General features: G+C 40.7%; 2 protein-coding genes across 3 annotated transcripts in view; one reads left to right on the top strand and one right to left on the bottom strand.

The window, feature by feature from the left end:
* ccdc51 (coiled-coil domain containing 51) overlaps window positions 1-19,181 on the bottom strand; it is a 19,393-nt gene extending 212 nt beyond the window's left edge. The window contains exons 1-7 of one of the 2 annotated variants that reach the window (XM_028576723.1): window positions 18,915-19,181; window positions 17,110-17,206; window positions 15,612-15,822; window positions 12,226-12,363; window positions 9,367-9,531; window positions 3,510-3,716; window positions 1-751 (exon numbers count right to left, since the gene is read on the bottom strand). The exon at window positions 1-751 is cut by the window's left edge and continues 212 nt beyond it. In XM_028576723.1, the coding sequence (XP_028432524.1) occupies window positions 152-751; window positions 3,510-3,716; window positions 9,367-9,531; window positions 12,226-12,363; window positions 15,612-15,822; window positions 17,110-17,114 (1,326 nt within the window). In that variant the 5' untranslated portion in view covers window positions 17,115-17,206; window positions 18,915-19,181 and the 3' untranslated portion in view covers window positions 1-151. Of the gene's footprint in view, window positions 752-3,509; window positions 3,717-9,366; window positions 9,532-12,225; window positions 12,364-15,611; window positions 15,841-17,109; window positions 17,207-18,914 lie in introns of both variants that reach the window. The other variant, XM_028576722.1, reaches the window with a different exon arrangement.
* tma7 (translation machinery associated 7 homolog) lies at window positions 19,045-24,310 on the top strand. The gene is made up of 4 exons (XM_028576731.1): window positions 19,045-19,182; window positions 19,674-19,729; window positions 21,834-21,921; window positions 23,720-24,310. Exons 1-4 carry the CDS (start codon window positions 19,167-19,169, stop codon window positions 23,752-23,754), a joined length of 195 nt encoding a protein of 64 aa, XP_028432532.1. The 5' UTR covers window positions 19,045-19,166; the 3' UTR covers window positions 23,755-24,310.
* Window positions 24,311-25,025: the final 715 nt, after the last annotated feature.

The raw sequence follows: 25,025 nt of genomic DNA on the forward strand, positions 1-25,025 counted from the left end.
TAATACCAATTCGACACCTACAACCAGTTTATTAGAGAAACGGAGTTACTTCCAACTAAGTAAATGTTGTATTCTGACATAATTCATTTAGATTATTACTCCCAGTGATTGCTGTTGGTACAGTGTATGTGAACATATTCAGATATCAGGTCTAACCAGTTCCTCTGAGCAGCAGGTAGACAGCAGAGATGGTAATGGCAGTGGCGGTGTAGGTAAACGCCGCGTTATAAATAGTGTTTGTCGTAATTCGTTCGCCCAGTGTCCTCTGGGTCTCCTCCAGACGCCTCACCACCACCTCAGGTTCCCACTGGTCCTCGCTCTCCGCTCTCTTTGGACTCACTGGGCTTGCTAACTGCGGCTGAGCAGCCTGCGTTTTGGCCTGTGGTCTGGTCTCCAGCAGCCGCCTCACCACCGACAGTTCGCCCTCAACTCTACCGAGTCCTTGCTCCAGTTGTCCCAGTTGTCCCAGTTGTGGCCGGACGGACTCTAGAAGGGACTCAGTCTTTTGGCTGCCGATCTGGAGGTCTTTTAAGGCTGAAAGAAGCACCGTGGGGGAGACTGGGGTCGGAGCTCTCTTGTCCTGAGGGACAGGGTCCCTCTGTGTGAAGGCGTCATCCAGAGCCACCCTGAGGCTGTTGATGAGCGCTTGGAGCTCGTCCTGCTGGTAGCGATGGTTTCCAGCCTGGACTCTGAGGGCTTCCTGCAGGCTCTCTGGGCCTTTCTGGGCCTCCAGCAGCAGACTCTTCAGCTCCTAGAGATGAGAGAGGTACAGACCAATGCACACTGGTGTTCTGGTGACGTGCTGATACAAATAAAATACATTTAAATAACAAGACAAAACTTAATTTCAGTATGTATGCAAAGGGGAAAAAAAAATGTATGTCAAAATATCAATAGATTTAAACCAAACCTGGCCTCTGAGCAAAGTTTAATTTTAACTTTTTGATTTGCCAATGGCAGTACAAAAACTTACCAGACAAAATCTTTTTCAACCGGCCATTAAACTGCATAAGATACAATGTGATTAAAATGTCATTGTGTTGGCGTTGTGGTCATAAAGAAGCTAGTCTTGCAAAGCCAGACCTATCTCCACAGCGCTGTGGAGATAGGTCTGGCTACAAACGTCTAAAGACCTTTCTTTTTGATGTTGCCTTTCTTTAAAGAACTGTTCATTTGTTATACTGAAGTTGCATTGATGACACTGTATGACACTCGATAACTTCTCTTTAATGTTTAATTTCTTACACTGCACTGTAACTTTTATCTTGTGTATTTTCTCTAAGTTCTTTAATTTCTTACACTGCACTGTTGCTGAAATGTGCTATACAAATAAAGCTGCCTTGCCTTGCCTTGCTCTGGGTTGTTGGCATTTCTTTAAATCAATCAAGCTCCGGGCGCAGCGATGGTGGCTCTGCAAAAGAGTCTCGGGAAGAAACGTGTTTTGGTGAAAAATTTGCACCCCGCAAAATAAAATTATCCTGGAAATGTACTTCTGTTGATCCAGACTATAGAGAAGCCTGGACCTTCTGCGTCGAGGCATACACCTCCATATACGTGCGCCTGCTCTACCGACTGAGCTAACCCGGGCACAGTAAATTTTCTTTTAAAGGGCCAGACACACCGACAAGCTGATTGGACGAACCCGTCACGTGGGTCTGGTTTCTCCGGAAATTCAAAGCCAGACTGTCATGGCGGATCGTTGAGAATACAATCTCATATTGGACTAAAATAGTTCACCGAAAACATGTTACTGTTTGCAGTTGCTGAATCTGTCTTCATTTCAGATCAACAAAGGTCAGTTTAAAAGATTTTCGTCAGATTTTGAGAGACTCTAGTCACCTCATCCCGCTCCCCGTTTCCAGGTTAGCGCTCCACCATGAGATGGCTCATTTGAGTCCGACTTCCGGCAGTGCACACCGAACAGACTCGAGTCACCGACCTCACCAGACTGTCCCACGGCCGATTATCGGCTCGGTGTGTCTCAGTTCTTCCACTGTGCTCTTCATTTTTCCTTTTAGGTTCATCTCCCCCGGGAATGTGCTGCCACAGACATACGCAGACTCTTGGTTGTGCATTTAGCGCAAAATGCTCCTCAGTGGACCCCGACCAGTACCACCGGTAATGGAGCCGGGTAACGAGCTAGGTAAAGTAAGCGTAAGTGTAACCGTAATGACAGTGGACAGCGAGGGTCAATCAAAGAATTGCAATACAATCAAAAAACATGTACTAGGTTCTCCAGCCAGTCCCTTGTTGTGCCCAAGGCACTGGCTCAGATCTGGAGCTGGTCCCCGGGCGCTGTGATTGGCTGCCCACTGCTCCCTTGAAGGATGGGTTAAAGGTGCCGTAGGTAGGATTGTGAAGATCCAGGACTTAGCCAAAAAATTTGAACATCAACAACTTCTCAGTCCCTCCCCCCTTCCTGCTAACGCCCAAAACTGTCTCCTAAGCCCCTCCCCCCACAAGGGAGAATGAATGCGTGTGCATGAGCAGTGATTGACACGCTGCATACCGCCACCAGTGTGCAGAGTAGATGCAAAACAAAACGTGGTCAATAAACGTTGTTTAAGTGGCCTATTTTAGCAACCTGCCTACAGCAACTGACCTCATTTATTTTATCAACAAACGTAGATTTTTACTGGTATTTGGCATGGGGCTGGTGCTAATTTTGGACCCTGCCTCTGAGTGCATCAAACAAGACATTTTCTGTCAGCATTGTAGTTCAAAATGTTACGATTAACCCCAAAAACAATACGTTTCAAGCAGTGGTGTAGTCTACGTGATACGCAGGTATACGCAGTATACCCACTAAGAAAGCTCCAGGATTTCCATGTACCCTCTTAAAAATGACCAATAACACGTGACGCAACAACATACTTTCCATTATATTTTTGATATATTTTGAATTATCATCTGTGTTCTTCTTCACACAGGCTAAATAAAGGGATTTCCACCGTAAATTGGGGCATTAAAGTGTATCGAATACAGGAAATGAAGACTTTTATGCTCAAAACTTTCCTCTGGAGGACACCCATACCCACTACTATGATATATGATATATTAATATTTAAATATAGTACAGTATACCCACTACTAGGGCTGCCACCTCTTAGTCGATTAGTCGACTAATCGGTCGTTTTGGTCTTAGTCGACTAAGATTTCTTTAGTCGATTAGTCATTTTTTATGCTTATTCATGCTTAATTACTCATTTCCAAGAAACTTCTGCGCACATTTATGGTAAACACAAGATTTAAAGTGGTGCTTTTGCAGGATTAATTGTGGATAAACTCAGTTTTACAGATGGTTAATTAACTACATTTATATTGTGCTTTTCTAGTCTTAACCACCTCTCAAAGAGCACAGCTATGTCAATTAAATCAACTAATCGATTAGTCGACAAAATCGTGTAAGTGTTAGTCGACTAAGGATTTCTTTAGTCGAGGACAGCCCTACCCTATACAATACATTAGACTACACCACTGGTTTCGAGTCATCACCCCCTTCCCCTCACCTGCAGGCGGACACGGTTGATGTATGTCGATCCCATGACACCGATGAGGGCTCCGAGCACCGAGCCAATGACGGACCAGTTCTTGGTGCGCTCCGCTCTCGTCCTCTCTTTCTCGTGGGACTCCCTGACGCCGGCTGAAAACAAGGCGAACTTCTCCCTCTCCGATCCCTCCGCATTCTCGTACGCTGTCCGGAGACGGCGCTCCTCCTGCAGTAAGGAGAGCGCACGAGGCTGGTTCATTCATGAATTAACTTCAACTGATCTGTTATTACATTATTATTATTATTATTAAACAAGTAGTAGTAGATAACTTTATTGTCCCCCGTGGGGCAGTTGGGTTTGCGGCACAATCACAAGACATCAGACATGTGATACAAACAAATAGTCCTTACATCAGACACCGACAGACATGACATGAACAATATACATCCTTTAGGATCACATCACAGTACCCCCCCATGAAATGTAACTGACACTTTCGCTGCAAAACTAATATATTTATTCACCTCTATTCACGCACACAATGAGGCATATTCTCAGTTGTGATTGAACTGTATTTTTTGAGTTACTATATAGGCCAACTTTGATCTCGACATATAGGCTAAGCATTCTGTAGCAAATAACAATAAACCCACTATTAATTACATTATCTTAATACAGTGTCACTACTTCAGCATGGAAATAATGCTCCTAAAATACAAACGTGAGCAATCGCTATTATATAGAATCAACAGCCACGTGCAATTTAGCTCGCAGGTGAAGAATAAAAACAACTAAAATCACCAGTTAACTTAATTTAGGACCTATAGACTAATACAAGACCTATAGACTGATACAAGACCTATAGACTAATACAGGACCTATAGACTGATACAAGACCTATAGACTAATACAGGACCTATAGACTGATACAAGACATATAGACTAATACAGGACCTATAGACTGATACAAGACCTATAGACTAATACAGGACCTATAGACTGATACAAGACCTATAGACTGATACAGGACCTATAGACTAATACAGGACCTATAGACTAATACAGGACCTATAGACTGATACAAGACATATAGACTAATACAGGACCTATAGACTGATACAAGACATATAGACTAATACAGGACCTATAGACTGATACAAGACCTATAGACTAATACAGGACCTATAGACTGATACAAGACATATAGACTAATACAGGACCTATAGACTAATACAAGACCTATAGACTGATACAAGACCTATAGACTAATACAGGACCTATAGACTAATACAGGACCTATAGACTGATACAAGACATATAGACTAATACAGGACCTATAGACTGATACAAGACATATAGACTAATACAGGACCTATAGACTGATACAAGACCTATAGACTAATACAGGACCTATAGACTAATACAGGACCTATAGACTGATACAAGACCTATAGACTAATACAGGACCTATAGACTAATACAGGACCTATAGACTAATACAGGACCTATAGACTGATACAAGACCTATAGACTAATACAGGACCTATAGACTAATACAGGACCTATAGACTGATACAAGACCTATAGACTAATACAAGACCTATAGACTAATACAGGACCTATAGACTAATACAGGACCTATAGACTGATACAAGACCTATAGACTAATACAGGACCTATAGACTAATACAGGACCTATAGACTGATACAAGACCTATAGACTAATACAAGACCTATAGACTAATACAGGACCTATAGACTAATACAGGACCTATAGACTGATACAAGACCTATAGACTAATACAGGACCTATAGACTGATACAAGACATATAGACTAATACAGGACCTATAGACTGATAAGATAAGATAAGATAAGATAATACTTTATTGTCTGTAACACAGGGTTCCAGAAAATTGTCTTTGACAAGGCTCCAGTTACAAAGAGACATTCATACATACATATAAAACAAGACATGGGGTGAATTTGAGGTATCAGCTGACTGTAGTGTTCATTTTGTGCTATTCAATATGGCTATTGCAGATGGGATGAAGGATTTCTTGTAGAGGTTTTTCCGGGCCAATGGTACAAGACCTATAGACTAATACAGGACCTATAGACTAATACAGGACCTATAGACTAATACAGAACCTATAGACTAATACAAGACCTATAGACTAATACAGGACCTATAGACTAATACAGGACCTATAGACTAATACAGAACCTATAGACTAATACAGGACCTATAGACTAATACAGAACCTATAGACTAATACAAGACCTATAGACTAATACAGGACCTATAGACTAATACAAGACCTATAGACTAATACAGGACCTATAGACTAATACAAGACCTATAGACTAATACAGGACCTATAGACTAATACAGGACCTATAGACTGATACAAGACCTATAGACTAATACAGGACCTATAGACTAATACAGGACCTATAGACTGATACAAGACCTATAGACTGATACAGGACCTATAGACTAATACAGGACCTATAGACTAATACAGGACCTATAGACTGATACAAGACATATAGACTAATACAGGACCTATAGACTGATACAAGACATATAGACTAATACAGGACCTATAGACTGATACAAGACCTATAGACTAATACAGGACCTATAGACTGATACAAGACATATAGACTAATACAGGACCTATAGACTGATAAGATAAGATAAGATAAGATAATACTTTATTGTCTGTAACACAGGGTTCCAGAAAATTGTCTTTGACAAGGCTCCAGTTACAAAGAGACATTCATACATACATATAAAACAAGACATGGGGTGAATTTGAGGTATCAGCTGACTGTAGTGTTCATTTTGTGCTATTCAATATGGCTATTGCAGATGGGATGAAGGATTTCTTGTAGAGGTTTTTCCGGGCCAATGGTACAAGACCTATAGACTAATACAGGACCTATAGACTAATACAGGACCTATAGACTAATACAGAACCTATAGACTAATACAAGACCTATAGACTAATACAGGACCTATAGACTAATACAGGACCTATAGATAGATACAGGACCTAATACAGAACCTATAGACTAATACAGGACCTATAGACTAATACAGAACCTATAGACTAATACAAGACCTATAGACTAATACAGGACCTATAGACTAATACAAGACCTATAGACTAATACAGGACCTATAGACTAATACAAGACCTATAGACTGATACAGGACATATAGACTAATACAGGACCTATAGACTGATACAAGACCTATAGACTAATACAGAACCTATAGCCTAATACAAGACCTATAGACTAATACAAGACCTATAGACTGATACAGGACATATAGACTAATACAGGACATATAGACTAATACAGGACCTATAGACTAATACAGGACATATAGACTAATACAGGACATATAGACTAATACAGGACATATAGACTAATACAGGACCTATAGACTAATACAGGACCAGGCTTAAATGAACTGACAACATAAGATATTATACGACTTAAAGTTGTCAAGGATGTACACATACAATCTCAACTGGCTAGTTATCCTTGTGTGTCCATGCTATTCTCCGACATGCACTCTAACAATGCAGCCCTATTTCTGATACCATGGGGGCCAGAAATGTTGCCGTAGGGGGCCGCCACAGTCAAATCAACATAGAGAAAACACTACCTTGGGTATGATCAGGCCAGCTGGGCATCTAGCTTATCTCTGCGTGACTAATAAGTATTGTTCTCATAATATCACCAATATCATTATAATCATATGATTAGTGGTTCCCCTGCACCCTCCACAATATATAAGTATAATGTAAAATAACTTTTTATTATTATTATTATATTCTTTTTTTACAAAATACAAAATATACAACTCACAACATAAACACAGTTGGTCTTGACCAACTGCCTGTTTGCCCGTTTGAAAGTCACGATGTCTCTCTCTCTCTCTTTCTCTCATGGGGGGGCCAAATTCTCTGTGTGGGCAAAGCAGAGAAAGGGGAGGTAACCTTGCTCCTTATGACCTCATAAGGAGAAGATTCCTGATTGGTCCATCTGAGCTTTCATTTCCTCAAAGGCAGAGCAGGATACCCAGGGCTCGGTTTACACCTATCACCATTTCTAGCCACTGGGGGGCCATGGGCAGGCTGGGGGGACTCATATTAATGTTAAAAAACCTCATAAAGTGACATTGTCATGCCATGGGACCTTTAACAAGCCAGGAGTAAAGCTTCACCTCTAACCTACTTTATTTTCTGCACGACATATCTGCTCCCTCGGCCAAGGACACCAGACAAGACGAATGTAAACAAGAGGAAGACACAACAAAGCGCGGCAGTGATCCACCACAGCCCCCACCTGAGCAGAGATTTGACCATGGGAGATCTCAGAGCAGAGACGAGAAATCTCAACCCCTTTGCGGCCCACGCCATCGCTCTCTCCACTTGTAGACCTTTTTCACGGAAAGACATGTTGACATGTCATAGTAGGAAAAGCACAGGTGTATTCAAAACCCATTACTGAAGGCTGCATTCCACTTAGGAGAGACCCTGGTATTAAACCATTAATGATGGCTGCATTCCACTTAGGAGAGGTCCTGGTATTGTGCATGCTGACTCACTGAAATATCTTACTGGGACACTTGATGGAACTGAGCCATCGTTAAGGTTATCAATGTCAGCTGTGCTTCTCCTACTATGACAAGTCAACATGTCTGCTGTGAAAAAGGTCCATTATTGGCGTGTTATCAAGATGCATACTCACTTTTTAGTGCGTTTATCGGCCTCCATTGACTTACATTACCTTGCGAATGTGTGTGAATTGACGCCGTAGCGAGTTGTTGTGTTTTTGAGAGATATGGACTGACTCAGCATGTAAAGGAGCTCACACATAATAAGGGGCACACTCTGGTCTTGATTATCTCTAAGGGTCTGAACATTTCCAAGGTTGTGGTGACTGATGCTGCTCTCTCTGATCATTCCTGTGGTTTCTTTAACGGCACTATCTCTGTGCACAGAAGTATCCAAACAATGGTAATCAGAAAACGGTATATCACTGGGGACACTGCGATAACACATATCCTGTACTTGAGATGGAGGCACTGACTGTTTGTCTAATTTTCTGAATTTGTCTCTGAAGAAGATGGCAAATCCATTCAGGAAAGACATGTATCTATCATCAGTAAAGATTTAGTGATCATTCACTTAATAAAAAAAAAAGCACTTTCTGATTTTATTTGGTTCCATTACGTGGTCTGCTCTTAGTTCAGAATCCCTCTTTTGCTTTTGAAAAAACAATTTCTAAGATTTGATCCAATCAGTCATCCGAAATACACGAAAAACTGGGGAGATTAGCTTTTTGACACTCTTTTTTTTCTGTTCTTACCAGTATGACATTTCTCCGTGGAGAGATCATTTCTTACCAGAGACAGCTTTGACCTTAGTGGGAGCAACGGCATCAATAACATTTGTAATTTTTAGAGCTGCTCTCTCTTAGTCGATTAGTGGACTTATCGGTCGTATTGGTCTTAGTCACCTTAGATCTCTTTAGTACATTAGTCATGTTTGATGTTTTTTTCATGCTGAATGACTTATTTCCAAGAAACCTACGAGCACATCTCTGGTAAACACAAGAATTAAAGTGGTGCTTTTTCACGACTCTTTGCGGAGAAACTCAGATTTACAGATCTGTCGATTAAATCAACTAATCGATTAGTCGATACGATTGAAAGAGCGTTAGTTGACTAACAATTTCTTCAATCGAGCACAGCGCTAGAACCTGGTTCCCTGCAATCTGACATAGGTTATCATGTATCCCGGTGCAAAATTCCTGGACCTTTTTGTATTTACATTTCTGATTCAGCTAACCTGCAACAGTTTGTGCTCCAGCGTGGCCAGCTCCAGGTAATGGGCCTCCTCCCTGGAGACTCTGTCCAGCCGGTCTCTGACCTCCTTCGGTCTTCCCTGCAGGGCCTCCAGGCTGACATGAGCCTCACGCACCATCCCTCTGGCCACCATGAAAGCAGCCTCAGCCTGGAAGAAACACACACGTCTGAGACTCAGGATCTTTCTCTGTATCCATCATTGGTCGCCCATGATTTGTTGGGAGTTTATATAAACAACGCAGTAAAGCTTAGATCGGGCCCAAAAAAATCAGTCCCTACCCTACCCAAGCCTGTGCATCTTGTGTCCGAGCCCGGCCCAACACATTAACTGTAATTATGAGCCCGAGCCCAACAATTCAAACCAGACAATGTTTCAATACGTGGGCCGTTATAACTGACGTTATCAACTACCAATTCAGAGTTGTTTGAACTAGGGCTGGGCGATGTGGAGAAAATCAGATATCACGATATTGTTGACTAAATACCTCAATGTCGATATTGTAGTGTTGACTATTGGCACTTTAACTAAATGTTATTTACACAATGAGATTTTTTATAAATAATCACCAGAAATGATTTCATGACTTAGAGGGTGAAGGCAAATAATAGAACAGCTAGAACAGTCTGGTATGTTCAGAAAGTGACATCACTTTACTGTAATGCAGCCTTTAAAAACCAGGAAAAGACACTTATGTCATATCACGATATTACGATATCCAAAATCTAAGACAATATCTAGTCTCATATCACAATATCGATAAAACCGATATATTGACATTTAATTTCCGGCATTCAAGTGAATTTTTGTGGAACCTATTTTTACCTTTTCCTGAATCAATTTATGCTGGAAATATCTTTATGTAAACATAGGGGATAATTAAAAATATAAAAACATAATGTCATATATTCCAGTAAGGCTCTCAGGCATCCTGTGTCTTTCGACTATTTATTCTCCTGTAGATTGACTTTTCTAATTATATCTGAGTCAGCACACATGTAGCCTAGGCATCATTTACTCCTCCCTCCTCTTTTGGGTCTTCTGTTGAGGAAGTAACCTCCTTAAATGTGCACATTACAATTATTCACCTCAATGATACATTAATTCATACATTCGGGGGCTGACGTTGCCTCTGCTTCTCAGCGCCACCTTTCCCTTTTCTTTTTTGGCTTTCCACTTTGTTTGTTTATTTGACTCTCACAACACTGTCCGTTAACGTTACCGATAGACTTCCAAACGTGACGAGGAAAAAAAAGAGGTGTTAAAAGTTAGAAGCCGACCAAGTCTGTTGTGGTGTGTGGCGGGAGAGTGAGGACCCAAATGCAGAGAGAGCAGGCATGCAGGCAAACGTTGATGTGGAGGGTTTAATAAAAACAAAAAGCGGCAGTACACAGACTGTAAAACTCACAAAAACAAAACTGACGGGAAAAACATAGGCAGAAGCAAACTGACGCAGGCACAAACACAAGGCACAGGGAGGAAACACAAGGGCATGGCTACAAAACGATCTGACACAAGACAAGGGGAACACAGAGGCTAAATACATGAGGTGATGGGTAAATCAGAAACAGGTGAGACAACAGGTGAAGCACATCAGGGCGGGGTAGGACAATCAACAAAGGTGGGAACAGAAAGCAAAGCTAGACATGACAAGACAGAAGACCAGACTATCAAAATAAAACAGGAAGCAGAACATAAACAGGGAAACATGAAATTGACGAAACACAGAAACTCGACACAACACTAAACACAAGGGAGAATAACAACAAAAACAGGAAACATACAGAAGGCTACTAAGAAGCAACAGAAACGGCACAAAACACAAGGCAAAATACAGAAGCCAAAACAGAATGCAAGGCATGAACGCAGAAACCACAACAAAGTCTATGCCATTTGGGGAGAAGCTGCTCACTGATCCCCCTATATTTGTGAAATATAATAACAGGCCGCCGGATGGTGTTGCTAAGAACTTGCAATGTATAACTATTATCAGACCGGTCCTCACAGCCTCGAAACACTACCGGCCCACCGGGAAATGTCCTGACTCTCCCGATTGCCGCTGCGCCTCTGGATCCGAATGAGGAAACGTAAAAATAAACCATTGATCCTATAAGCTCCCTCAGCCGAATAGTGTGGGTAACAGATCAAGGCAGCAACATAATCAAAGCCCTGGAACCATATAGGAGACTTTCTGGTCTCGATCACCTCATTAATACTAGGGGTGGGGGAAAAGATCGATACTGCATAGTATCGCGATATTTTTTGTGGAAATACTGTATTAATACATAGATGCCAAGTATGGATCTTTCATGATATATGTGTTGGTCAGTCTGTCTGCTTGACAATCACATTTTGCAGCAATACAATTGAAGTGTGATGAACAAACAGAGACATGAATCTTTTTAGATAAAACAGATGTTGAGAAAATTTTCCTTTGGGGACATCATTTGAAATTGGGAAAAAATTTGAAGTTGGGAAAAAGGTAATACATTGCGATATATCGCAGAATATTGCAATATGTTTAATATCACAATAATATTGTATTGTGACATAAGTATCGTGATGATATCGTATCGTGAGGCCTCTGGTGATTCCCACCTTTAATTAATACTGTCCTTCGCCACGGTCTGCATGCCAATGCACTGGCAGACAACGCTTAATGATTTAAAAAAAAACAAATTCTTGACCGAGGATAGTGGCCGGAAATATCGGGCTCGGGCTGAGAATCTAAACTCCACAACGCGGCGCTGCAATGAGCCATGGCGAACTTTTCACTGACTATAAACATGCACACACACAACATCCTGGATGCCCAAGGTTTCCTGCGTCTTACTGGCTGCTGACCTCATGGACCTTGCTCTGGGCCACGCGGACTTCGTTGAGCCCGACGAACTCCTCGTACCTCCCCCACCAGTAGTTGACCCAGGCGTTGGCCGTATCAGCAAACCTCTGACCCCACTGCAGCCCCGTATCACCTGCATGCTGGAGGAGGGAGAGAAGGGGAAAAAGAGGGCAGTGTTTTAATTTATTGGTGTGTTGTTTTGTAGTATCAGATGATCAGTGTTTCCTCTCTGTTGATTTCGTAGTTGCGGCCCACCATGGAAAGATTTCTGCCACCACGGTATCCGAAATAGGGCTGTCCAAAAAATTTTGTTGCGGTTGCCTTTTGTTGAGAGAAAATCCTGCGCACACTGACCATTACGCAAGCAATAATTTATTTAGAAAAATACAACGTTTCGGTCCCAGACCTTCATCAGGTAAATTCACACATTCACCTCAACCATAGCCTAAAATAGTTTGGTTGACCAATCAGGACTAATCGAGTCCAGCCGTTGAATGACGTCATCCATTCACAAAAAATGTGGCACTCCCATCACAGACTTTGAAGTCCTCCTTGATTAAGTGTAGAAAAATATTGGGCTATGATAATGTACTGATCATCCATTGTTTTCAAATGTATTGAGTGGTACTTCTTTGTGCCTTTTAAGTCTGTGATGGGAGTGTCACATTTTTTGTGAATGGATGACGTCATTCAACGGCTGGACTCGATTAGTCCACAATTTTTGATCGGTTACCTTTGATCATATCCTACGCACCTGCCCGACCAAAGAGGTGTGCAAAAAAGTGTTCTCTAGTTGTGGTTGGCTTTTAAATGATCCTGCCGACATAATGCACGTTGGCTCCTGCTGACAATGCAATTTAACAACTAGTAGAACTATTCAGAGGTTATTGGGCCCGTCCAGTTTAACAACTAGTAGAACTATTCAGAGGTTATTGGGCCCGTCCAGTTTAACAACTAGTAGAACTATTCAGAGGTTATTGGGCCCGTCCAGTTTAACAACTAGTAGAACTATTCAGAGGTTCCAGTTTAACAACCAGTAGAACTATTCAGAGGTTATTGGACCCGTCCAGTTTAACAACTAGTAGAACTATTCAGAACTAGTTTCAGTAGAACTATTCAGAGGTTATTGGGCCCGTCCAGTTTAACAACTAGTAGAACTATTCAGAGGTTATTGGGCCCGTCCAGTTTAACAACTAGTAGAACTATTCAGAGGTTATTGGGCCCGTCCAGTTTAACAACTAGTAGAACTATTCAGAGGTTATTGGGCCCGTCCTGTTTAACAAGTAGAACTATTCAGAGGTGAGTTGAGTTTTTCGGTTTCTTAAAATTAAAACAAACACTGGCTATTAGTGGCCTACCTGTAGTTCTTTGCTAAGCCAGTAGGCTACACTGTTGGCTCAATTTAAGGCTCTGCTAAACAGGATGTGGTAATCCTGAAATTTGGTATTTGGATCACAGTGATCCAACCCAATGTTCTTTTAAAAAACGGGCATAAAAGTAAGCTGGATTAGGTGATCCTGGATAGCAAAACATGGGATTTCCAAATCCGTATCGGTCCGTATTTGAAACACTGGGCCCTGGGCACCTGTGTGTATGTGTGCTAAACACAGAGGTTAGAAAGAGGGAATCACAGGGGAGCAGAAGTGAGAGGAAATTAGGACCTGAGACGTCACACAGTTTTTCAACCGTAGCTGTGTGAGTGTGATAGTCTGGGTATTTTTGGTCTAGTCTGATCGTTTTTTTTTTTTTTTTTTTTTACTTTTTCAGTGGGCACAGTCAGTTTTCGTAGGTGTTTTTAAACGTATTCATAAATAAAGTGTAAATAAAACTCAGATGTCATGGCGGACCTACCTTCAAATTCCCTCCAGTGGCATTTTTTGTTGTTAGACTCTAGACCAGGGGTCACAAACCTTTTTGAAACTGAGAGCTACTTCATGGGTATTGAGTCACACGAAGGGGCTACCGGTTTGATACACTCTTCTGAAATAACAAATTTGCTCAGTTTGACTTCAGTTATATATGATTATTAATGATTAATAATGATTAATGATCACGTTAATGATTTCTCACAATAATTATCAACAATGACTTAACAAGGTGGGAAACAGATATTATCAATATTCAATTTTCATTTTTTGAACAGGCCTGAGGGCTACACTCATGTCATGTGGTCCTTGGGGACTCCCCGTGTTGGTGACCCCTGCTCTAGACCAGGGGTGTCAAACTCAACGTCACTAAGGGGCCACACTGGAAATCATCATATGACCACCATAAGGGCCAGACACGTTGAGTTTATTAACATGCTTTTATTTAACAAAAAAAGTAAATGAACTTTGTATCATTGCATGTCTCATATAGCTTTCTCCCATACAGTTTGGTCGACATAAAAACCTAAAAAAAGTCAGCAAAAAAGTTTCTTAGCCATCGTAGAATTTAGCAAGTTAGGCCGGTTACACACTGTCTGCGTGGCGTGAACGTGGCGTGTCAGCTCCGTGGTGTTTTCTACGTCTTTACCCACCAGAAAGGTGTCTGACGCGGCACTGCTGCTGCTTCTGCTGCTGCTGCTAGCCTTGTCTGGACACACGGATGTTTCCCATAAACATAAATATATTCTGATCCGATTACAGCAAAGACAAGGTCGGCAGTATTGATGGCAGAATAGGCTCCAGAATATTTCCTTCTGTATTGGCAGGTGCAATACTTTTTTTTTTGTATTACATGTATATATCTCCATTTATGTCAAAACCTCGAGACTTTCAAACATCAACATGTCATTTATTAATATGTATTTGCGTCTAAATGACATATAAACATCTTTTCCTATTCTACGTTGTCTGGAAACCCTTCCAACACGCTGGCGTTTCGTGTGAAAAATAGGTGTTGGTCCTATTTCTAGCATGCACGTGTTTTCAGTGCGGCCTGAGAAGTGCGCGTCACGTAGGCAGTGTGTAAGCTCTAACCTGTTAACATGGGAGCCCAAATAAAAACGGACACGCCACTCTGCTGACACCCTCACGCCACGCAGCCAGTGTGTAACCGGCATTATGAAAAACAAACATTACATTTTTAAAAGCAGCTGAGTCACCACAACCTGTTTCACAGCCTGAATTTTTAAAACTCTGCTTCTGTGGTGAATTCTGGGTCTCAAAGATGGCAAATTTGTCAAATTCTGCACGACAGTGTCGCATAATTACAGTATGAAAACCAGTTTCCTGATTTTTTTTGGTGTGGTGCACAACTAGGGGGGCCAAAAATTGCTCTGAACCTAAATTGATATGTGGGCTGGATCAAAATTTGCAAGGGGCCAGATTTGGCCCCCGGGCATTGAGTTTGACACACGTGCTCTAGACTAAAGTAATTAAAATGTCAGTAAAGGGGTTTTCTGTACCTGTAAGGCAGCCAGGGTACGCTCCTTCACCACCTTGGCTCCGCCCTTTCCATCAGGAGGTGTGGGGTTAATGGGCGGAGGGGAGCCGGGCTGATGCTGAGCGCTGTAAGTTCGTACCAGGGTGATTCTGGCGGGCAGAGATCCAGACCAGGAGAGGCGGGACAGACAGCACCAGCCATGAGCCTGGAGACAGATCTGAGCTCCTCTGTACCTGACGCAGTAAAACAAACTGTTGATCATCAGCTGCAGTATTGTGGTTTTATGTAGAACCAGTCGAAAAACAATACACTGGTGTCATTTATAAAACAGTGTGTAGGATCTAGAGCTGCAAAGATTTATTTAATTAATTGGCAGCTATTTTGTCAATAGATGAATCGGTTTGAGTCACTTTTGTTAAAAACTCTCTGATTCCACAACATCTCGACTTCACCTAAACATACACGCCACTTTCCAAGTGTTATCTGTACGCGTTTTGAGCTATCTGCGTGTGTGTCTAACGCAGTATACAGCGGACGGCAGTCTGCAACGTCTCAGCGTGGACATACACGCCACGTGGCGAGGCTACGGTTGGGATTAGGAAAAGAACAAACGTGGAAAGGAAACTTCACACGCGGGACACAAAGTCACACCCGATTAGACCCGATTCCCCGGTCTCCTGGGTGAAAGTCAATTCATATTATTTGTAATAGCACATTTAAACGAACAAGAGTTGACCCAAAGTGCTTTACAGGTAGAACAGGGAAGGCAGAAACAGTATGCCTTAAATTTACATAATCAAATGTGCAAAGTACCATGAATATAGTTAAACAAACGTAGAATTTAAATAATGTAACATAGAATAAAACAATGAAGCAACATTTGTAAATACAAAAAGATACGAAAAAGTAAAGTTCAGTTCATAGCTCTGAATCTTAAAGAAAAATAATAATAATAATTTAATTTACACTGGGTGAAAGTCCTGTGTTTGACCCATTCTCCACCCCAACAATTTGCACGCAATCGCAAGGTAATGTAAGTCAATGGAGGCCAAACAGCGTTGATAAACACGTTAAAAAGAGAGTATGCGTCGTGATAACACGGCAATAATGGCATACGAATTGGCGTGTCATATATACGCCACTTCATGACATCAGTCTGGATTCCAGCTTGTTAAATTTGAATATTTTCTAGTTTCTTCTCTCCTTTGTGACAGTAAACTGAATATATTTGAGTTGTGGACAAGACAAGACATTTGAGAACGCCATATTGGGCTTTGGGAAACTCCGATAGACACTTTCTCCATTTTCTGCAGATGCATTAGTTAGTGTTTGATACAGGGGAGCTGAGTGGTAGAGAGACTGTATATAGCTGATTTAGTGTAGTGTAAAGTGAGCAAAAGCCCAATACGCATGGGTCAGAGTTTCCGTACAGGTGCGAAAGTTCTCCCGCCAACTGCTGCGTGCGAACACAACAGTGGTAAATGACACCCCAGGTCTTTCCTATTATTGTGCAGAAGTACCTCATTGAGAAGGGCAGCGTTCAGAAGTGCAGCTTGAAAAACTGTCGTCACAGCTTCGATTTCACTGCAGCTACAGAGCCAACGTTTGAACACGCACCTGTGAGAAAAACAGTTTCAACATTTCAATTGGATGGATGACTGATAAACTATCAAGCGGGAACGTTGCACAGGTTCAGGGTATCTCCGTTAAACAATCAGCGAGAGATGTGCTGTTGGGTCAAAGGATTGGGACTACTGAACTAGAGTCCAGCTTCTATTACATCTGGTACAATCTCAGCTTTCAGGGTTCAAATTTAATTAAATTATATTATTGGAAAATGTAGGCCCCATCTACTGCAATGCAATGACACATTCATTACAATTAGATGCAAAATAAGTGTAATAAGTTTCTGCATTTTTCCTAAAATGCACCTAATAAACTGGCAACAGAGTAAAGCTGGGCGATATGGCCAAATTCGTCTATCCTGATATAGGTCATCACAGTGGTGTAGTCTAATTTGTATTGTATCGTAGTGGGTATACTGTACTGCAATGTTTCTCAAATGGGGGTCCGTGTACCCCTAGGGGTACTTTGGAGTACTGTAGGGGGTACATGAGATTCCTTTTTGAAATGTTAATCTCAAATATATCAGTCATTCATAATTCATACACTTAATTTAGTTATGGATTATTAACATTTGAAGCAACATTTAAGTGTGTTTGTGACACTAATGGTGCAGAGCTGTAATGTACCAAAATGCTTTGCACTTGTCAGTGGGTACTTGGCTAACAAATGGGGGGTACATCATTGAAAAAAGTTTGAGAACCATTGCTGTACTGTATATTGGCCAGAATCTGCATTTGTGTGTTTGGGGGACTTCATTTCCTGTATTCTGACACACTTTTATGCACCAATTTACGGTGGAAATACCTTTATTTAGCCTATGTGAAGAAGAACACAGATGACAATTCAAAATATATCAAAAATATAATGGTATGTTGTGTCATTGGGCATTTTTAAGAGGGTATATGGAAATCCTGGAGCTTTCTTAATGGGTATACACTGCATATAACTGCATGTCACGTAGACTACACCACTGGGTCATCACAATATAGTATGTTTTCTAGGAGATCAATAAATAAACAGTCTATATGAAATAACCACACTGCCTCTTCACCCTCCTGTCATCTGGCAGGCGCTACAGAGCACTCTATGCCCGCACAGGTAGACAGGTAGGTAGACAGGTAGGTAGGTAGACAGGTAGACAGGCAGGCAGGTAGGTAGGTAGGCAGGTAGGTAGGTAGACAGACAGGTAGGTAGACAGGCAGACAGACAGACAGACAGACAGATACTGATCCCCAGGGGGAAATTCAAGGTCCCAGTAGCTTACAGACATCACACACAATCATGAACACACTCCACCTCCTCTACCCCACCACCACCCCAACCTGTGTGCTAGTGTTAACACATTCTTTTAGGGTGCATTTCATTACCATGTTTATTTATTTGTGTGTTTATTTAATATTGAATAAAAATGGCATTTTATAACATATAATACTTGGAATTCTGACTGATAAAATGACCTACCAGACAACCTGAAGTAGGATAAAGTTCACAGGGCCTAATGTCATTAGTATAACTTAAAGTTATAACAATTTTCCTCCCAAGGTTAGCCAACTGTTCTGTTCATTTCCCTGTTTCATTCCCAAGTAGCCAAACTAGCTTTTAGCTCCACGTCGCTAACAGTTGCCGGTAAACTGACTTTTTGGCCGTATAAAAAGCCTAAGATAATTTCACTCACATATCAAAATAAAAAATTACATACCTGTTTTCCTCAATGTTGTCACAACATTATTGTCACACGGACGCAGTTTCTTTTGGCTGACTAGTTTAGCATCTTGATTGTCAAATGAATAAAAACCAATATGGTCGTTTCGGTCAGGCACGTAAAGGTAATTCTATTTCCGGTTCAGAGTTCGCTGCTGGGGTCCTGACTGCGCGGATAAGACAGAGCTGCATTCGCAGCAAAAAATACCGTTTTTTCTTACATTCAAAACCAACGTGACGAATTTTAAACATGTCTGGCAGGGAAGGTGAGATGTCGTTTTATCTGTCATCATAACATATTTATTTTGACAACTTGACAAAACTCAGCGTAGCGTTTTTTTTACTCTTAATGGGTGGATTAACGTTAGCTAGCAAGCTAACAAGCTAACGGCTGCTAAAGGCAGCTTGAGCCTGTTAACGCTCGCTTCTTTCCCCAAACTGCATGACATATCTGCCGCATAAATGGTTTTTTTGTTGTCAGGAAATATATATAGAAGAAACACAACGTTTCTAGATCATGTACTAAAGATCACGGCGGTCGTCGTATGAACTTATAATTAAAGCTAACGTACAATTAAGCTAAACGAAATCTTGATTCCCTCTCTTTACGCAGCAGGTGCACGAACTTAACACACCAACGTAACGTTAACTCTAACATGTGAACACTGTCGTAGAGTAGGCCTCTGTGTGCACTATTTAACACCGCTATTTTAACAGGCCAGTGAGCTTAAATAACATTTTATTTCATTTTCCACAGGAGGCAAGAAGAAACCACTGAAGGCGCCCAAGAAACAGTCGAAGGACATGGATGACGTAAGTTTCCTCTCAGACCGTAATGATGAATTTATTCGACTAATTTAATAATAGGGTGACCAGATGTCCCGCATCTAAAACCGGGACCCTTTGCGCGTGACCCTAGTGCTCGTGCATGCACACGCTTTTTAACAACATGTGCCAGCCCAGGTCGGGTGTAGCCGTGTGAGGACAGCAGTTCAAACTAGAGATGGCCCGATACCGTTTTTTGCTTCCCGATACCGATTCTGATACCTGAACTTGCGTATCGGCCCATACCAAGTACCGATCCGATACCAGTGTGTCATATATTTTATAATGTTTTAACAACCGTATACTACTATCTCTGTATGGATGTGATATGATATATAACAGCTGTATACTTCTATCCCTGTATGGATGTGATATGATTTCTATCTCTGTTGTCGGTCTGGCTCGGGTTAAACTCTTTGTAAAACATGAAAAAACACATACAATGAATGCCCCAGAACTTTCTTTTATTCTCCAGTTTGACAGTCAGTTATAACGGAAAAATAACATAAATAAACTACTTTAACGTAGATTGTCTTTAGGGCTTTATTACTTGGTATCGGATCGGTGCATAAACTCCAGTACTTCCCCATACCGATACCAGCGTTTTGGGCAGTATCAGAGCCGATACCATCTCTAGAGACCTGTTGGTAGAGTTTCTCATTCCGTGTTGCCCCATCCAGCTCTCGCTGGAGCCGCTCATCAACCAGTTTTGCAGGTTGCTATAACCAAAAATAAAAAATCCAGTAAATAGTGCAGAGAGTATATCTCACAGTCTCTGGCTAAATTATTTAAAGATTTTGTTCAGGACACTCCGCACTCTCGTCTGCCGCTGATGACTCGGTGATTAGTGACTTTTCTCTCCGACCAATCAGCAGTCTGCAGGTTTTCACATCACCTTTTGGTATCGCCTCAGCTCGCTTGCAACTTCGACGGAGATGGTACTGTAAAAAGTCCCTGTTAGCAGATAACAGGGACTTTTTTTCGTAATGGAAAACCAAAAAGGTAGAGTCAGGCGAGCAGGTATCAGGTTAGACACAGTTTTTTTTTTCCAACAACACACGTAGGCCTAATAAAAAAAGGCAAAACCTTATCAAAAGTGCAACTTTTAACATCAAATGTCCTGAGCGCTGACATCTCCTCCTCAAGCCATGGCTCCAACTTCGAGAAACGCATGTTGGAGGTAGGGCTGGGCGATATGGAGAAAATCGGATATCATGATATTCTTGACCATATACCTCGATACGATATTGCAGCGATATTCTAGGGTTGACAATTGGTGCTTTAACAAAATATCTTCACACTTAGATTTTAGATAAATAATCATCAGTAATGTGGATATAATGTCTAAGTGGGTAAAGGTGAATAATGGAACAGCTACAACAGTCTGGTAAGTTCAGAAAAGTTCACTTTACTGTAATACAGCCATTAAAACCAGGAAAAGACACTTACGTCATATCACGATATTACGATATCCAAAATCTAAGACTATATCTAGTCTCATATCACGATATCTATATATCGATATATTGCCCAGCCCTAGTTGGAGGCTACAGAGAGACATACCCCCATCTTTATAATACATTAGCCAAAGAGAGACATACCTCCATCTTTATAATACATTAACCAAAGAGAGACATACCTAAGAGAGACATACCTCCATCTTTATAATACATTAACCAAAGAGAGACATACCTCCATCTTTATAATACATTAACCAAAGAGAGACATACCTCCATCTTTATAATACATTAACCAAAGAGAGACATACCTCCATCTTTATAATACATTAACCAAAGAGAGACATACCTCCATCTTTATAATACATTAACAAAAGAGGGACATACCTCCACAACAGCTGCGTGGAAACGATGGAGATACTAAGATCATTTTGGGTTCAGCCACCGTAGGAGGAGGGGCTAGAAAGTAATATTCAGTTGGTTGTCATATACAATTTTACCGCTAGATGGGAGAAATTCTTACACAATATAGCTTTAATAAATGTTGGTTGCAGCCCAAACTGAAGAGGAATAAGTAAGCCATAAGAGCCATCATGGTAATAGTTTAGTCAACGGATTGTAAACTGTGTGTGCAGGATGATGTCGCCTTCAAGCAGAAACAAAAGGAAGAACAGAAGGCCCTGGAGGCGTTGAAGGCCAAAGCTTCAGGAAAAGGACCTCTAGGTAAGACCAGAGAAGGTGTAGAAGACATTTATGGGACTGTTTTTAGCCCTCCTGTTAGCCTAGGGTCAAATTTGACCCATTTTCTAAAAGTTTCTATATCAGAAATTTGGATTTCTTTCAACCAAAATGTCCAAAAATATAACATGGATGGTTCCATACAACGCTCTTTACAAGTAAAATAAATAATCAGTTCACTGCTTTCATTGAATTTGGTTGTTTTATTAAATTTGATAGCATTTTGAGTGACAAAAACATCGGAAAAAGGGAGAAAAAAAGTAACAAATGAAGGAAAAAAAACGTCGTTATTTTTGGTTTGGACCAAGAAATAAAAACGTTGCCTAGAGGGTGGGAAGACAAGACGAGGGTTAAGTCTATCTTAATACAATACTCTGATGCCATATGTACTAATATATTAAGGTTATACTCCGCTACATGTATTTGACAGCATTACTTTTCAGATTAAGATTATTAATACAAAATAATTATTACATTTATTCAAATTAGCCCCGTCTTTAGCAGCTGCAACATTAAGTTAATGTAGATATTAACGCATTAATAATTATAGTCCAATAATATAACATACACTATTCTGAAACCGGCCATTCGGCATAATTAGTGCTTTTGGTACTCTTTAAAGGACAATTCCAGTGCAAAATGAACCTATAGGGGTTAATAACGCATGTGTACCGAGTCAACCGTTCTCTGGGATGTTTTCATGCTAATTGAATGTGTCTCTAGCTTGAAACAAGCTAGCAGGAACCGCTGATTAGCTTATTATCAGTCCCTCCTGAAAAACGCTATTATGCGATCACATAATTCAATGCATAATCAGCCAAAGTCTGCATATTGATGCGGGGGGAGCATTTTTTTCAAATACGCTGCGCTTTCGCCACATAAATTGCCGATTTCTGCACAAAATATGCAGGGCTTGCATGAGTTCATCATAATTGCCGCATTTTCGTTGCAAAAAAGTCACATAATATATCTTAGCAGAAAGCAGCGTGTTGGGAATCCCTTTTTTTTTCTCTTTTTCATCAAACTGCAACCGTTCCCGCAATTTCATCGCATAAAATTGCATAAATATCCCTCATATTGCATCGCATTTTTTAACAAAACATGCCGCATAATGAAGGATGTTTGCCCGCAACAATCACAAGAAAAACTTAGCGTTTTTCTGGAAGGACTGGCTAACGCTAGCCTTCGGGGCCGAGGGTAAAGTAAAAATAAATTATTATTTAGCGCCACACTTCCACGGTAGCATAATGAGACTATACTGTGGTTTTTCTACTTTTACTTAAAAGGGTTTTGTGACCAAGTCAACCTCTCAAATGTAATAGTTCATATGAAATCGAAACAGCCTCTTCTTTTGTTTTAAAGTCTGCCTTTTAAATACAAATAAGTCCTTCCAGAAAAATGCAGATTTGTTTTTTGTGATTGTTGCGGGGCAAAAATTCTTAAAAAATGTGATGGAATATGCAGGATATTTATGCAAGTATTGTGTGAAGTAAACGCAACATTTTTCAACTTTCTGCTAAGATATATAATGGGACTTTTTTGAAACGAAAATGCGGAAATTATGAAATCATGCAAGCCCCGCATATTTTGCGCGGAAATCGGCAATTTATGCTACGAAAGTGCATAAATATGCAGACTTTGGCTGATTATACGTTGAATTATATAATCGCGTTTTTCTGGAGGTACTGACAAACGCATAAAGAACTCTGTACAAACTAAAGACAAAAAGTTCATCCAGAATTTTAAAAGTTTCCTTTTTTTTTTTTTTTTTTTTTTCTTCCAGGCTCCAGTGGCATCAAGAAATCCGGCAAGAAATAAGATCTGAATCTGACACCGATGTTTGTCTGCTCCCCGGCCTCGGCTTCCTGTGTCTGAGATGTGTGCGCACTCGCTGAGAAGACTCCCCATCAAACTCAAAAACCTGCCCTGGTGTTGACCCACTCCACCAGTGAAAATTAATTAAATGAAAGGACCAGGAGTAGCTGTTGACAGTCAGGCCCAGTACACACATCATAACTCCCTAATGCCAAGCATAATTAGAGGATTAACACTTTGGTATTTGTTGTTGGAAACACTGCCTAAAATCTTCAGATCTAGTCTAGAAATGAAGGTCTGCAGATTTAGAAATGAAAAGAAACCTAATCGCCACCATATCTTGTTTTGTGTCCATAAACACATCACAAAGTTCTTTTTTTTTTCTGATTGTTGTATTGTAAAGAGGGAGATACTAATAAATTTTTTTTTTTTGTAATTGCTGCTTGTCATTTTAATTCTTGGGTTAGTTGGAAAAGAATCCGTCGAGAATCTCAAACATCAAGCAGTGTAACTCTAAGTTGTAACAGTTTCAGAACTCAATAAATCATTTGCTTTGTTACTGTGGGAGAAAAACCCTCCACTGGGCCAGATCTCTTGGGGTCCTCTCACACACACATTCATATCTACTACAGAAACACTTCAGACAGTTAAATAAAAGATTTATTGTAATAAAAAAAAAAAAAAAAAAAACGACTACTAGCATGTGGAGCTATTGGTGTTTAAGTCCTTAAGGTCTGCCTTTAGTACTCTCGCTCAGATTTATCACATATTTGCTGTACAACATCAAATACAGAGGAGACGGGTTAGTTCCATGTCTGCCGCTCACTTTGAAATGTATATTCAACTGGATGAAGTGCTAAGTGTTTGTGTGCCAGCAATAACACACTAATAGCTTTTACTCCATATGTTTCACATTTGCTGTAAAAATGTCAAACCGAGGAAGTGAAGAGACTCCTGTTTTACGATTAGTTGGGCCAACACCCTAGCATTGTTGTACTTCAAAATTGAGCTAAACACAATGAAAGATTTTCATTAAGAAGTTGACATTGTGGAGATACACAAGTCATGCAGCATGTTCTCTGTGGAGTAATATAAACGCAGTGCGATTATGGCAGATAAAATCATGTTTGAAGCTTCTAGCCTTGACTGTAAAAACAGTGCTGTTGTTTCCGTCATGCAGAGCAGCAGATGGAGCAGAGACATCAGAGGCTTTGGTGCTCCGTTTAGACCGAAACGGTCTGAAGAGAAAACGCAGAAGTGGTGTTGTGTTCTGA

This window comes from Perca flavescens, chromosome 4 (genome assembly GCF_004354835.1).
Source record: "Perca flavescens isolate YP-PL-M2 chromosome 4, PFLA_1.0, whole genome shotgun sequence".
Classification (NCBI taxonomy): Eukaryota; Metazoa; Chordata; class Actinopteri; order Perciformes; family Percidae; genus Perca; species Perca flavescens.